Source organism: Pangasianodon hypophthalmus, chromosome 10, assembly GCF_027358585.1.
Source record: "Pangasianodon hypophthalmus isolate fPanHyp1 chromosome 10, fPanHyp1.pri, whole genome shotgun sequence".
NCBI classification, from domain to species: Eukaryota; Metazoa; Chordata; class Actinopteri; order Siluriformes; family Pangasiidae; genus Pangasianodon; species Pangasianodon hypophthalmus.
The window spans coordinates 17922050-17935738 of NC_069719.1; the positions used below are offsets into that span (position 1 = coordinate 17922050).

At 39.1% G+C, this 13689-nt stretch overlaps 2 protein-coding genes across 2 annotated transcripts; one reads left to right on the plus strand and one right to left on the minus strand.

The window, feature by feature from the left end:
• Positions 1–15: 15 nt before the first annotated feature.
• Positions 16–4867, minus strand: iah1 (isoamyl acetate hydrolyzing esterase 1 (putative)). The gene is made up of 6 exons (XM_026933707.3): positions 4667–4867; positions 4514–4566; positions 2478–2629; positions 2186–2347; positions 1981–2102; positions 16–1090 (listed from the first exon to the last, which is right to left on the minus strand). Exons 1-6 carry the CDS (start codon positions 4727–4729, stop codon positions 917–919), a joined length of 726 nt encoding a protein of 241 aa, XP_026789508.2. The 5' UTR covers positions 4730–4867; the 3' UTR covers positions 16–916.
• An 806-nt stretch (positions 4868–5673) lies between these two features.
• Positions 5674–12018, plus strand: itgb1bp1 (integrin beta 1 binding protein 1). The gene is made up of 7 exons (XM_026933708.3): positions 5674–5902; positions 7877–8034; positions 8129–8207; positions 8298–8428; positions 8700–8792; positions 10392–10541; positions 11325–12018. Exons 2-7 carry the CDS (start codon positions 7963–7965, stop codon positions 11394–11396), a joined length of 597 nt encoding a protein of 198 aa, XP_026789509.1. The 5' UTR covers positions 5674–5902; positions 7877–7962; the 3' UTR covers positions 11397–12018.
• The last annotated feature ends 1671 nt before the right edge of the window (positions 12019–13689 follow it).

The following is a 13689-nucleotide window of genomic DNA, read 5'->3' on the forward strand; positions in this document are numbered from 1 at the left end:
TGACAGCAAACTGGATAGAAACCCAACCCATTTAATCACATCCTTCAATCACTGTTTATCAATGCAGTAAGAAACAAGTAATTGAGTACATGAACCCAACCTGTCATTACAGACAAACCATCTTAATCACAAATGCTAATTCCAAGTCTGAGCACAGTCCTGCACACACACGTTAATTCATTTTATTTATATAGGTGATTAATACCTGATGAGTGTTTTGGTTCTGATAAAACAGTGCAATAATTGCTCTTTCATGAGTAATGAAGGGACTGCAATCAAGCTAATCAAAATGTCAATACAAATCAATGTCAACGGCTTGGTGTACAGATTACTGCTGCCCTGCTTGCATTGCACCGGACTTGTCCGCTGTTGTATTGACATTAAAACTGATTTAATATTACAGCAAAAAATGACCTGTGCACAGACATTAGAAAATAAAGTATTCACTGAATTAACAGCATAATGCCCTCTATTATTGTATATTCACATTGTGTTGGAATTACAGTCGTTGGTCATTACATGCTTCTGACTTCCACAATTAAAATAGTTAAGAGTATAAAATCAGTATTTAACTCATGTCTATAATACATATCTATAATTCATTTTCTAGTATTGACAAATAATAGTTTAAGTTTACAGTATGTCAGCTTTATAAACTAAACTTTTTGTGAGTCAAAGGAGATTTAAAAAGTTCACAGCAGAACCTCTGAGCTTCCATCTTGTAATTCCAACATGATGTGAACACACTGCTACTTGAGTCAGGCATCATCATTAGCCAAGCACCTGGTTTTCCTTTTTCTCATCCCGCCATCATACACAAAGCCTCAGTGCAAATCGGACAGAAAAAGACATAAAAGACAGAACCAGTTAGAGTAAAACTGCATGAGATTTTAGAAGTTCTGTGTGGTTGCTGACGCTAATCACCCAGTAGGCTGTTCTCAGGGTTCTTACAGTCTACATCAGCCCAGTAAGGCAGGATGAAGGGTAAATCAGCCACTTTGCTCTCCAACAGTCTCCACACGTGCTCGGCTACAAACTGGTTGCCCTTCTCAGAGAGGTGCAAGCCATCTGAGAGATACACTGAGTAGTCCTGAAAGAAAATGAATAAGATTTGTTTACATCCAGGCATATTCACATAACCTTCTTTTGGCTGCTCCCGTTAGGGGTCACCACAGTGGATCATTGGTCCGCATATTTGATTTAGCACAGTTTTTACACCGGAGGCCCTTCCTGATGCAACCCTTCCCAATTTTATCCGGGATTGGGACCGGCACTGGGAATGCACTGTCGTGTGCAACCCTAGGGGCTGGGGTTGGTTCCCTGGCCGGAAATCGAACCCATGTCGCAGCGGTGAGAGCGCTATGGCCTAACCACTAAACCTCCTGGGACCAGGCATATTCACATAACTAATCATGTTTAAATAGTAATAAACATGGAGATTGATTGCAATAAACATTTGTGATTTTAAGAGCGGCTAAACATCAGCTCAACAACGGGTTCAATACTGAATTTTGTCAAATTATCTGAATTATCTGGCTTGTTTAGGCTAGTGCTACATGATATGAGTAAAATATGGTTCCATTATTCTGCTACATACTGCAGTAGTGGTATGGAATATATTAAAACACAGTGGTGAACATGTGTGGCATGGTTAAAGAGCGAGCTGCATTATTTTGAATAAAAGGATATTTATTGGATTGTGTGAATACCATGACTTAAAAAAACACCCTCAGAAACACTCAACTCACCTGAGACACTGAGACACCTTAACCCAAAAACCCTGCCATCTTAATTGTAATTACATTTTTGCAAACGTATCTTTTGCAGCTTCTGAGGCTTATTGTTAAAGAGTGTTAAATACCGTGTGATTGCTAATACTGGAGTAACAAATAACAAATATATTGTGCAGCCCTAATACATGTTTGTTGTGTTTTTGTTAATTGGCTAATTCATGGGTAAGAGTATGTGTGCGTGTAGCACCTCTCCATCTTTTTGCATGAGGGACCAGAGGTCGATCACGTCCACTCCACACTGTCCTGCCGTCTGGACACATGCCTGAGCGTACTGACCAGCCACAGAGTTCAGACGGTTCAGAGAGCATCCTGGAGAGCAAGGGGAAAAATTCATATGGTTCATCTTAATAAAATACAAACAAACAAACAACCATATAAAAATGGCGAGCGACCTTTTAGTATGCACTCTTTTTCCCAGAGAGCTTCTTGAATTGGTGGAGGAGCGATGAATATGACCTTGTCCTTAGGTACGCCAGCTGAGGCCAGATATTTAACTATGTCCTTCAGATTCTCTGAGTATTCCTCACAAGGAACATGCTGCTGTGGGTTCTTATCTAAAAGAAAAATTAGTATTTAAACAATAGGAAATGTTCAAATGGAAGATACATTTTGAGGAAAATCTATCTAGCTAAGTGAGGGAAGGTTAATTTGGCTATGTTGGATACTAAGCTGAACATGTCTTGCCTTCCAGAGCAGAGTCGTTGGCACCGAAGAACACGGTCACTGCTGCGATAGGAGGATGAGAAGCACCATGATTTGGGATGATCCGGGGAAGAACCAATTTCGCCCATCGAGTGTTGTATCCAGACAAACCTCTGTTCACCACGTCACACTTTCTGACAAAACGGTATAACAGATACAGTAGAGAAGGAACTACTGGACACATAGAACAAGGGTTCTCAAACTATTTGTAGCCAGGGACCCAGTGAACTGTAAAATTAATTCCACACACCCTCTCAGCACAGATTTCTTTCAGAAGCATTATTTAAATTTGCTCAGCCATATTCTGACTATTTATTTCTGAGCTTTCTATTCCAGAACTTTTCACCATCATGCATTAGGTCAATGTGTTTCTGAATCAAACCCATTATAATTCAAGTGACCAGTCTAAAAGACTCACAACCATACGAACTCAATAATAACTTAAAAAAAAAAAAATTAAAAATCACAGCTTCATCTTCCCCAGTTTAAGGACCAACAGTGACATATGTAATGATTCTCCACACAGTACTAAACATCCAGAGCAATACACAGTGCAGCAGTGTGGAGTTACACTTCAGGCTCTGATAATCTTATGAAATAATCATGCACTCAGTCCATTTCATTACTATCATCTTGTTTATATCACAGAGAGCCTATGGGAGCCTATACAACACCCTAGCTACTGTACTTAGGCTGTAAAAACGATTATGGGCATAACTTCCGGCGGAAGTAGTAGCGCGATGTTGACCGGCTTGCTCTGACAGTAGTTGGTGTTGTTTATGTCGTGATTCGTGTGTATTAAAAACTAATACTGTGTTAAAGTTTGATTACGAAGCTCAGGAACAACATGTGCTGTTCGTGGCTGCACTTACAACCAGGCAAAACTGAATTTGTGGCTTAAAGAAGAAGGCTACAGACACAGACCTAAAGTTATGGCGGACTCCTCCTAGGACTTTAGCTATAAAACACTAGAGTTCAGATAATGCTACTACTGCTAGCCTAATACTAATACTAGTTATAATAATAATAATATTAATCATCATCTTTTTTTTATCCTTAATTTACTGACCTTCCTCAGTAATACACAGTGCAGAACTGTGGCGTTATACTTCAGGCTCTGATAATATTATGAAATGATCATCATGTTTGTATCACAGAGAGCCTATGGGAGCCTTTGCAACACCCCCTTTTCCTGGCGGCGCTGCTGTAAAACCAATTATGGGTACAACTTCCGGCGGAAGTAGTAGCGCAGTGTTGACCGGCTTGCTCTGACAGTAGTCGGTGTTGTTTATTTCGTGTGTGTTAAAAACTAATACTGTTTGTTGCTTCAGGTGGGAATGGGTTAAAATGTCATTACGAAGCTCAGAAACATGTGCTCTTCGTGGCTGCCTAATAACAGTAATAATAATATTAATCATCATCATCATGTTTTTTTATCCTTAATTTACTGACTTTCCACAGCAGTACACAGTGCAGAAGTGTGGAGTTACACTTCAGGCTCTGATAATACCGCAGCTGTGTGTCTACATGAGACTGACATTAAACCCCATGGTGTGACACGGTCAGGCTTTGACTTAGCTCTACGTCAGCTTTTAAGTACACAAAATCATTTTAAGTAGCACACGACCAACTTTATTACTGTAAAGGTACTGCTAAGCCTCCGAGCTCTTCAGATTGCTCACTGTCCTACCGTCACAAGCATCTGAATCAACAAAATAGCTAATTATGCTACTGTAAGTAGCATCCGCGACCACTTTTTTAATCGTCCTCCCATTCCTCTACTGAGGAAAGGACTGATGCTGATGTCCTTTATAAGCTCCATCAGAGTGTGATTGTGGCAAGAGTAATTCAACATCTTGCATCTTGAGCCTGCTTGAATAAATGACTGGCAATACCGCTGTTAAAGGTTTGTTTACGTCTAAACGGAAGTTACGCCCATAATTCGCGCAAAGCATCATGGGGAGTATGAAAAAGGTGGAATATGAAGACATTAAGGTTATAAAGGGTTAAAAACTCACCTCGCAAGCTTGTGTGCTATGTCAGAGCCCCATCCTTGGGCTTGGAAAGAAAACTGAAAGACATGAATCGTCTCATAATGGAGGAATTATATTATGCACTGCCTGTGTGTGTGTGTGTGTGTGTGTGTGTGTGTGAATCTTGTCCTAACCTACCTGTGTAATCGAGTCTCCAAACAGAATTACCTGAGGCCAGATAATACGCTTTATTTTCGACATTGTGCTAAACCAAAGTATCACATGTAAATGTTTTAAACAGTCTTCTTCCCTGTTTCACTCCGCCGGTGGCTCAGTGCAGAAGTTACTCATCAGCGCCCCCTCCCGGAGCTCGGGAACAGTGCACAACAGCACCTGCAGTAATGCTGTGTTTCTCCTTGGGTTAAACTTAACCTACTTAATTTATGTGTTACACACAGTACTGATCGTTCCTGTTAACCTGGCTCAGAATCCAGTGATGGAAACATCAGAATAGTCTGAAATACACACAAAAAAGGACGTTTGGTCTGGCTATGAAGATATGAAGAATATATTTCTTTTAATATCCATATTTTCTCTGTATAACAAGCCTACAACAGTAATATTCCGCATTTCATATGACATTGAAAATGATATTTTTTTTACAGCAGACTTTTATAGTAGTCCTGGGAATCAGTTCTTCATCTTCACTAAGCAAACTTTTATGTGTTTGCATGTTCATATTGTTATATATATATATATATATATATATATATACATATATATATATAAATTTAAACTTTTAGTTGAAAGCAAATACTGTATATAAAAACAAGGCAACGGACTATATTTTTAAAATAATAAATTTTAATAAAATAAAATTTTAATAATTAAAAAAAAATTATAAAATGGTGTGTCTGTATGTTGATATTGGTCTTAAAATTTCATAATCTACCCTTTAAATTTAGAACAAACCAGAGTGATTAGTAAAATTGCTGTAAAGTTTACTGATCCACAGTTAAATTTACTAAAACACAGTTAAAAGAGGCGTTATTCTTCCTTTTTGGCTGCACTACATGTATTTATTTATTTGTTTGTTTGTTTGTTTATATATATGCATGGAAATGCTGCTCCGTGAATAATTAAGTTTTATTTCCTGTTAGTCAGTTGCACGGAAGTTTGAAGCTTTGCGGATTTCACCGTGAACATGTTTGACCACACAGCACTGCGCCCTTGTTTATGTTCTTGAGCTGAAGAGCAGAAAGTTTGTCTCCCAGGCCGCGGCTCCTTTAAGTTCAGCTGGGTGGAGTCGCACAGGAAGTGAAGTGTCAACGCTAGACTCGCCAAAACACAGAGAGAGCCGGAGACGTGGTGCTGTGATGGTCCTGGACCTCGGTACGCTTTTAAACTGGTAACCACCACACGTCCAGAGCAGAGGTGAGACCCGCGCCGCCATTACACCCGGTCCTGGGCCGCGTGTGTGCTGAAAGAAAGTCGGCTTTAAGAGCGTAAATAATCAAAGTAGGTAGTATGGTGTGGGTGGGGCGAGGGGGTTCTCCTAGCAACGGGCTTCCGTTACTTCCATGGTGAGAAGTCCTTAATGAGAAACCCACAGTGGGAAATTTTAACGCTCGCGAGCGCGGTGTAATCACGCGAGACCAGAGCGCGCGAGGACTCTCGAGCGCGCGCCAAGAACCAAAGCCGGTTAGAGGCGGATTAAGTGGCTAGAAGTTTACTAGACGCTCATGAAGGTGTGGGCGCGTGAGCCCAGGCACGAGAGTGTGCTGTTGTTGAGGCTGAGGTTTCGGTTTTGGTCTGTCTCAAACAAATATTACAGTTAGTTCACTAAGTGCTCATGTCAGCACTTTATCCAGGAGCTGTGTGTGGGTTAGTGCCCAGAACAGTGCCAGGAACAGTCACACTGCCCAGCTGCTCTGTGGGATTGTAGGGGTGGATGGGTGTGTGCATGGACAACTGGCTTTCAGTTCTGCCCAGAAACACTACACTTGATTTGTGCACTCACTGCATGTCATAAAAATGACATAGTGCTACTTTTCAGTTTTACACTCCAATTATTCATATATAATAAGAACTTGGGATCACAAAATGAGATTCATGTTAGAGAAAATTCATTCATTCATCTGCAGTAACTTTATCCTGGTCAGGATCACAGCCTATCCTGGGAACACTGGATGTGAGAAGGGAATACAGCATAGATGAAAAGCCAGTCCATTGCATGCACACACACATTCACACACTCATTCATAGCCAGCCAGTAAACTTACTCGAGGTGGGTGGAAAATAGAGAACTGGGAGGAAACCCACAGAGACACTGAGAGAACATGCACAAAATGCCACACAGACGGAAACCCGAGCTCAGGATCGAACCCTGGAGCTGTGAAGCAGCTACGTTACCTGATACCTACACTGACTTGCCGTTGTGTCTGACAAACCATATTCTTTGTAGGTGAACATTTCCTGACAGTAGCCATTTTCTTGTTATTTCAATTCAGTTCAATTCAATTTTATTTGTATAGCACGTTTAACAATGGACATTGTCACATAGCAGCTTTACAGAAATATATAAATTCCAGATATAAATGTTAAGTTTATAAATTTATGCCTAATGAGTAAGCCAGAGGCGGTGATGGCAAGGAAAAACTCCCAGAGAGGACATGAGGAAGAAACCTTAGAGGAACTCAAAAGGGAACCCATCCTCATCTGAGTGACACCGGATAGTGCAATTATAAAAAAAAATTCTCTTCTATAGCAGTATACTATATAGTCAAAAAATGCAATTGTGTAAACAGAAACTTACAAGCTTATTAGCAACTTATGAGTATGAGCATCAGTCTCATTTCTGAATTTATTATAGTTTTATCTTTAAGTCTATTGTATTGAACTGAAGTTATTAACTGTGCAGTAATGGACACTTGAGTGCACATTGTTCTTAGCAACTGCAGTCGTAAGACACAGACACTGACATGCTAGTGTGTGTGGTGTTGGGACGAGTGTTTCAGCACAGCAAAATTACTGGTCTACCTTGTATGTGTAGCGGTAAGACAATAGGTTTTTTTTTTCTTTAGATCTTTGTTAATCGTCCTCTAGTTATTCTTCATTTTGGTGATTGGATATATTTGGCAAAGTGTTCTCAACTGTTAGAAATAGATCCAGTCCTTAGAAAGAAGACTGTTGTGAGCAAAACAATAGACTGATAACTTGTACCGCACAATTTCTTGCTATATAAAATTACTAATAAAATTCTTGAACAGCCCTGCTGATGTAAATATATGTAAAGGTTAGCTGAGTGTCTGTACTAGTGTAGAGAAAGCAGCACTCTCCACTGTTTACGTACAAAGTCAGACTGATTAATGATCTGCCCACCTCACTGCCCTTTGCTTCTTTTCTTAGCGTTGGTTGGAGTGTGTTTAGAGGACTGGTGTTAGGAAGCGTGGAGTGCTGGCGTCATGGTGAAGAATGTGGTGTCGTGGTGAAGAATGTTCCGCAAGGGCAAGAAGCGCCACAGCAGCAGCAGCTCCCAAAGCAGTGAGATCAGCACCAAGAGCAAGGTGAGCTGTGCTGCAGTCTGACATGTCTCACCTGCAATGCATGAGTCGACTCAAGTCACGATATGACGTTAATGCCTGCTCTCTCCTTATCTAGTCTGTAGACTCCAGTCTGGGAGGCCTGTCCAGGTCCAGCACAGTCGCCAGCCTGGATACAGACTCCACCAAGAGCTCAGGTTAGCCATCATACATTTAATATAAACAATGCAGTATTCATCTATACATAATCCATAATAAATAACAAAATCTTCACACTGAACCTATAGGTAACAGTGCGTCCGAGACATGTGCTGAGTTCAGAGTGAAATATTTGGGAGCTGTTGAGAAGCTGGACTTTGAGATGAGCAAAACCCTCCAGGAGCCATTAGACCTGATCAGCTATATTGACGCAGCTCAGGTAATGGTCACATACTTGTATGATCTACTAAAGGCAAAGCATCTTTGGGATAATGATCTCAACTTAATGTTTAATGGAAACAGTCTGGAAAATATACACAGCTCTAGAAAAAGATCATTTGCAGAGGAATGCACAGAAAATCTTGTTGCCAGTCCCTGATACTCTATTATTATTTTATCGTTTTAACATCTTCACCATCGTCTCGTTCACTGGCTCTGTTTAATTCTTGGAAACCTCTGTATTATTATTATTATTATATTTCTCTCCAAAGCAAGACGGAAAGTTGCCATTTGTGCCTGGAGAAGAGGAGATGATCCTGGGAGTGTCCAAGTATGGAGTCAAAGTGGCGTCTTTGGATCAGTGTGTAAGTCTCTTCATGACGATCTGCCCATATTCAAATTTATTGTCAGGAAAATGGCATGATAAGGCAGTTCAAAAAAAGTAAAGGGAAGTGCAAAATCCCCATGTGTTTTTAGTTGCATTAAAATTAGATTAAAAACATTCAGGCAGTCCACACACACTGTTTGGTGCATCCTATAACTGAATATACCTGTATGCTGATTTATTTTGTGCTACAGTAAGAGGCCCTATATCTTTCTTTTCAGGCATTTTTTGTCTATGTATACTTTGTGTTTTCATATTTAGCTTTTTCTGTCTATCAAGCACTCATTGCCTTGTCGCTGAGAGCAACCACCATGTTCATTAAGTACGGAATAAAAAATGATCAGTGTGATGTTATAAGAAAATAATCAATGATGGGGTGGTCTGAATTCAAAGTTGATTATTTTCCTGTAATAGCACTTCCCAAAGTGCTTTATTCTTTTTACACCACAGCAATTTGACAACAGTAACAATGTTTATTAAACAAAGAATGGCACAGTTAACTTTCTATCTGTTTGTAGTTCCATTTAATGTTGTGGAACATCCACAAAACAAGTTCCTGTTATTACTTACATTATAGTAGCTATTAACAGTTGTTCCCTCACTATCCCCTTTTTTCTCTCTCTTGAAGTTAATAAGACAAAAACGCAGCATTTGATGAAATCAGAAAGCCCAAGCCTTCTACAGAGAATACTTTCCCATGGTGGAAAACTTACTGACTGTTACCAAGAACACCTGAGACCAAAAACTCTACAATATCAATGATTAGACATTTTAATTTGTTAAATAAAGCATGTCCCTTTATTATTGGTCTTGGATTATGTGGAGTGTCCATCATACAAGTCCAAGAACAACAGGAACATTTTATATAAAGCCTGTGATTTGCCGTGTAGTCAACACTATCATTAGAGCCATGCTGTTATAGAAAATTAATCAACGTCTTCTGACCAGTCTGATTCGAGAATTTAACAGTGCTGTGGTATAATATTAATTAGCTTACCATTGGACTTCTCAAGATGTATTTTGCATATCAGTACAAGCAGATGTCTTCTCTCAAGTCTTTTGTAACCTGTTGCTATTTCAAAACCTAAGCAAAAATAAGCATTGTCATCACCAATGTCATAAAACCTTGAGGTAATTCAATTGTTTTGGCAAGAGTTTTGACTTTGAGAAACAAAAACGGGATTTATTATCACTTTGCAGCAGGAATGCTATATTTCTCCCAGCTCTTTTACTCATTATTTTGAATTTATGCTATCACTGGTGTTAACTAGATTTGTGCATCTCATCCATAATTGCATAACCACAGTTGTTACTTCATAGCTTTCTACTTAGAACAATAGTATGCAGTTTAGGATCAGTTTGCTGGGTAGTTGTATGTTGATTGGCCAACATGGATCAAAATCAAATGACATCAAATGAATGTGGACAAATGTAACGGTGAACTGAACTGATGAAAAGTGCTGATTTCCCCAGTGTTTATGTATATAGTGTAAGAACCTCCAAAATCAGGAAATATACCCAGAACATACCCTTTCATTTTTCTCTAAAACCCTCAAGCTGCTCTTTACCCTCCCATTAGGACGTGTTACACCGCCACCCTCTCTACCTGATAGTGCGCATGCTGTGCTATGATGACGGTCTTGGAGCTGGGAGGAACCTCCTGGCACTCAACACCACCGATGCCAAGCAGCAGGAGTGCAGCATCTGGGTCTACCAGTGCAGCAATGCGGTAAGCTGATACACCACATCACTGAGTAGCCTGCATGCTTCATGTTTAGGTGTTTTCCTGTTTGAGTCAGAATTCATATCTTAACCACTGTCTTAATGTCTTACTGCGACTGCAATTGGTTATGGTTAAATTTCCATTTTAGCACTTTGACAGTTTCTGTATTTACATTATCAAAATTTAAATCAGAAATATTTTTGCTTTCTTTATAGAATCACATTGTACTGTATGAGAAATGGAGATCAAATTTTTCTAGTCATATTCATTATCACTGCCTTGTTTATCTTGTCATACAGTTTATCATCTTGTTGATAATGACATATCCATGACATACATGACACACTAATAATTTAAAAATCAGCTTAAGCTGTTTTTTAAATTATTGATATGTCCTGTATTTGCTGCAATCTCCACCCAGAATTTTGGGGAAGAAAAAGGAGTGGATGCACCAGATTTGGTCCCAAATTGGGCTTCTCACTATGAAGAGTTAATCCTCCTGTCTTGGTCGGGGCAAACTATCAAATATACGCTCCTATTCTATTGGCTGTATGGAGTGGAACTTAAACCAGAAATGTTTGAACATAGATCACCCTGCTCATTCAACACCTGTTCTGTTAAAGCTAATGTGTTTGAAATCTCAGAATGAAAATTTCTTGAACTGTGCAAAACCAGCGAACTGATTTTCACCCCTTAAGAATCATTTTGTTTATAGTTTTGCCAGAAATCTTACTTCGATAATGTATTAAAGTTACAGTACTATCTGACACTTTATTCTGTTCACTGCAGGAACAAGCTCAAGCCATCTGTAAAGTGCTCTCAGCTTCCTTTGACTGTGTTCTGGCTTCGGAGAAATCCTGAGGCCCGTCTCTCCTGTGAAGGCCAGGCCTCTAACAAAGGGGTCAAATTGGCATAACGGCATGTAATGTTTACAGTGTCCATAGAAGTCACCCTTTTCACCCCGAACCGAGGCCATTTTTGCTCCTCCTCTTGTAGCGGTTAAGTTCAGGATTAAAACTAAGGTATATCTGCTCCATGATCAGGATATAAGAGCGACCTCTGCAAGGAGCAGTGTTTATATCAGTCATGTACATTCTATCCTCTGCTTCTGATATTACAATCTCCAGCATCCAAAGGCTTTCCAGGCCAGCCTTTAGCCTAATTTAATCTTATTTAATGTAAATATACACTGAGCTCAGCATATGTTCTCTGCTGTGCTCCAGGAACTGTGCATCTCATGGGATTAATGCTATCAGTGGTACAGTATTTACAGAGCACAAGGACTTATTCATCAAACATGCTGTAAATTCCAGCTATCTGTAGCTCTGTGGGTGGAAGGTTGGGGAGGTCTGCTGTTCACTGCTGTTTGTAACAGACCACCCTCTCCTGTCCTCTCATAAATCCTGGTCCAGATGGGACTGGATCAGTTCATACGGTACTATAACCTCAAAAACGGTACAATAAACTTTTTAATTGATTTGAATTTATTGGAGGGTTTTTTTTGTTTGTTTGTTTGTTTTTTTTTAAATCCTCTTGTCTTTGTCTTTGATAAAAGCCAGGAATGGCCAGTCTCAACAGTCGAGGTAATTTTTTTTATAGAAGTAAAATATTAAAGTATTACTATGTAAAAAAAAAACAAACAAAAAGTAATAGAATTGTTCTTTTAAGAAACTGGAGTTCTATAATAAATAAGTAGCCCCCTTTCTAAGTTGTATTTATATACAATCATGTTTGCATAGCTTTTCTACATTTTTTTTTAAATAGCATTTTTTTCAACTATTTTAAATTTTATCATCAGTTTTCTTCCAGTACAGATTATTATATAATAATATTTATCTTTTTATTTTAGGGGTATGTTGCCATAAGGCAACACTGTACAACAATGAAAATAGGCCAACTGAATATTTCAGCACAATACTGCAAAATATATATATATATATATCACACCACTGAATCCACACTTCTGTGCTTGTGTGAGGTTGTGTGACAATGTTTCAGAAATCACTGACATAGATCTTGAATACATTTTTTGTCATTACAAATGATACACTTTCTAATGACACTAAAATAATTTATAGCTTCGTCTTTCAAATGTAAATTATGTGAGCTGGAAGGAGGCAAATAGCAATAGTTCTTGAGTGGAATATTGCTGAAACATTGCTTGGTAGTTAGCTGACATTATAAATACATTGTAGAACTAGCAATGTTTTTGTGTTTGGTCCACTGACTAACCAGGAGCACCAGTAGGACTTTCAGACTTCTGACAGGTTACAGTTTTTATTCTTGCTGTCTAATTTAGATCACTTTAATTGTCTCCACTTTCCTTCTGGCTGTAACTTTAATTTTCTATCCAGCTGAAATGAAACAGGAGTACTGCTAGCCAACAGGTGATTACATGATCCTCGCAGAAGACACACGACACCTACAACATGCCTTACGTCTGTTGCAAAGCTCAGCTAAGCTAAAGTCTCTTTAGACGTCGTTTGAAGACTGCCAGTGACTCAGATGTCCGAACAGCTGAGTCACTGGCAGTCTTCAAACGACGTCTAAAGACTTACCTCTTCATAAAATACTTAAATTAGCACTTTCACCAAAAAAAAAAAAATTAAAAATCACCTCCCCAACAGAGTTTTGGACTGATGGTATTCCTAGTTTGTGACCTAGCGAGCCAATATCAGAATGTATTTTTGATAGACTTCAAAGCACTATTGTGAGTCGCTCTGGATAAGGGCGTCTGCCAAATGCCATAAATGTAAATGTAAATGTCAGCTTAAAGAGGCAAACTGCTCATTATGAGAACTTATTTGTCACTGCAGCTTCAGTGGACACACAATACGCACAAGGAAACTATTTGCTGAATTGTTGAACTACAAGATTTTTTGTTTTCTGCAGAACTTTGAAAGGCCAGTGGCCAAACTGTGAGGGTGTACTGGGTGCAAACAGGAGAAAGACAGGTTTAAAAAAGTAGCTTCCAAAGCAGAATTACAGTAAATACATTCAGAAATAACAAAGGATTTGAATTTAAGTGTTTTCCTTATGGGATGCACTGATACATTAACGTCTAACAGTGCACTAGTGTCTACCATTGTACTCCACTAGATGCCACTAGATGGTGATCTTGTTATATTCTTAGATATGGGGTCAAGGTACAAGC

What these genes read in the sequence shown, in the direction of transcription:
- iah1 (XM_026933707.3), bottom strand. Translation starts at nt 4,729, where the DNA reads ATGTCGAAAATAAAGCGTATTATCTGGCCTCAGGTAATTCTGTTTGGA. An exon ending in ATAGCACACAAGCTTGCGAG is followed by an intron (nt 2,630 to 4,513) that starts GTGAGTTTTTAA and finishes CCGTTTTGTCAG; the next exon opens with AAAGTGTGACGTGGTGAACA. An exon ending in AAAAGAGTGCATACTAAAAG is followed by an intron (nt 2,103 to 2,185) that starts GTCGCTCGCCAT and finishes CTTGCTCTCCAG; the next exon opens with GATGCTCTCTGAACCGTCTG.
- itgb1bp1 (XM_026933708.3), top strand. Translation starts at nt 7,963, where the DNA reads ATGTTCCGCAAGGGCAAGAAGCGCCACAGCAGCAGCAGCTCCCAAAGC. An exon ending in GCTATATTGACGCAGCTCAG is followed by an intron (nt 8,429 to 8,699) that starts GTAATGGTCACA and finishes TTCTCTCCAAAG; the next exon opens with CAAGACGGAAAGTTGCCATT. An exon ending in TGGCGTCTTTGGATCAGTGT is followed by an intron (nt 8,793 to 10,391) that starts GTAAGTCTCTTC and finishes CCCTCCCATTAG; the next exon opens with GACGTGTTACACCGCCACCC.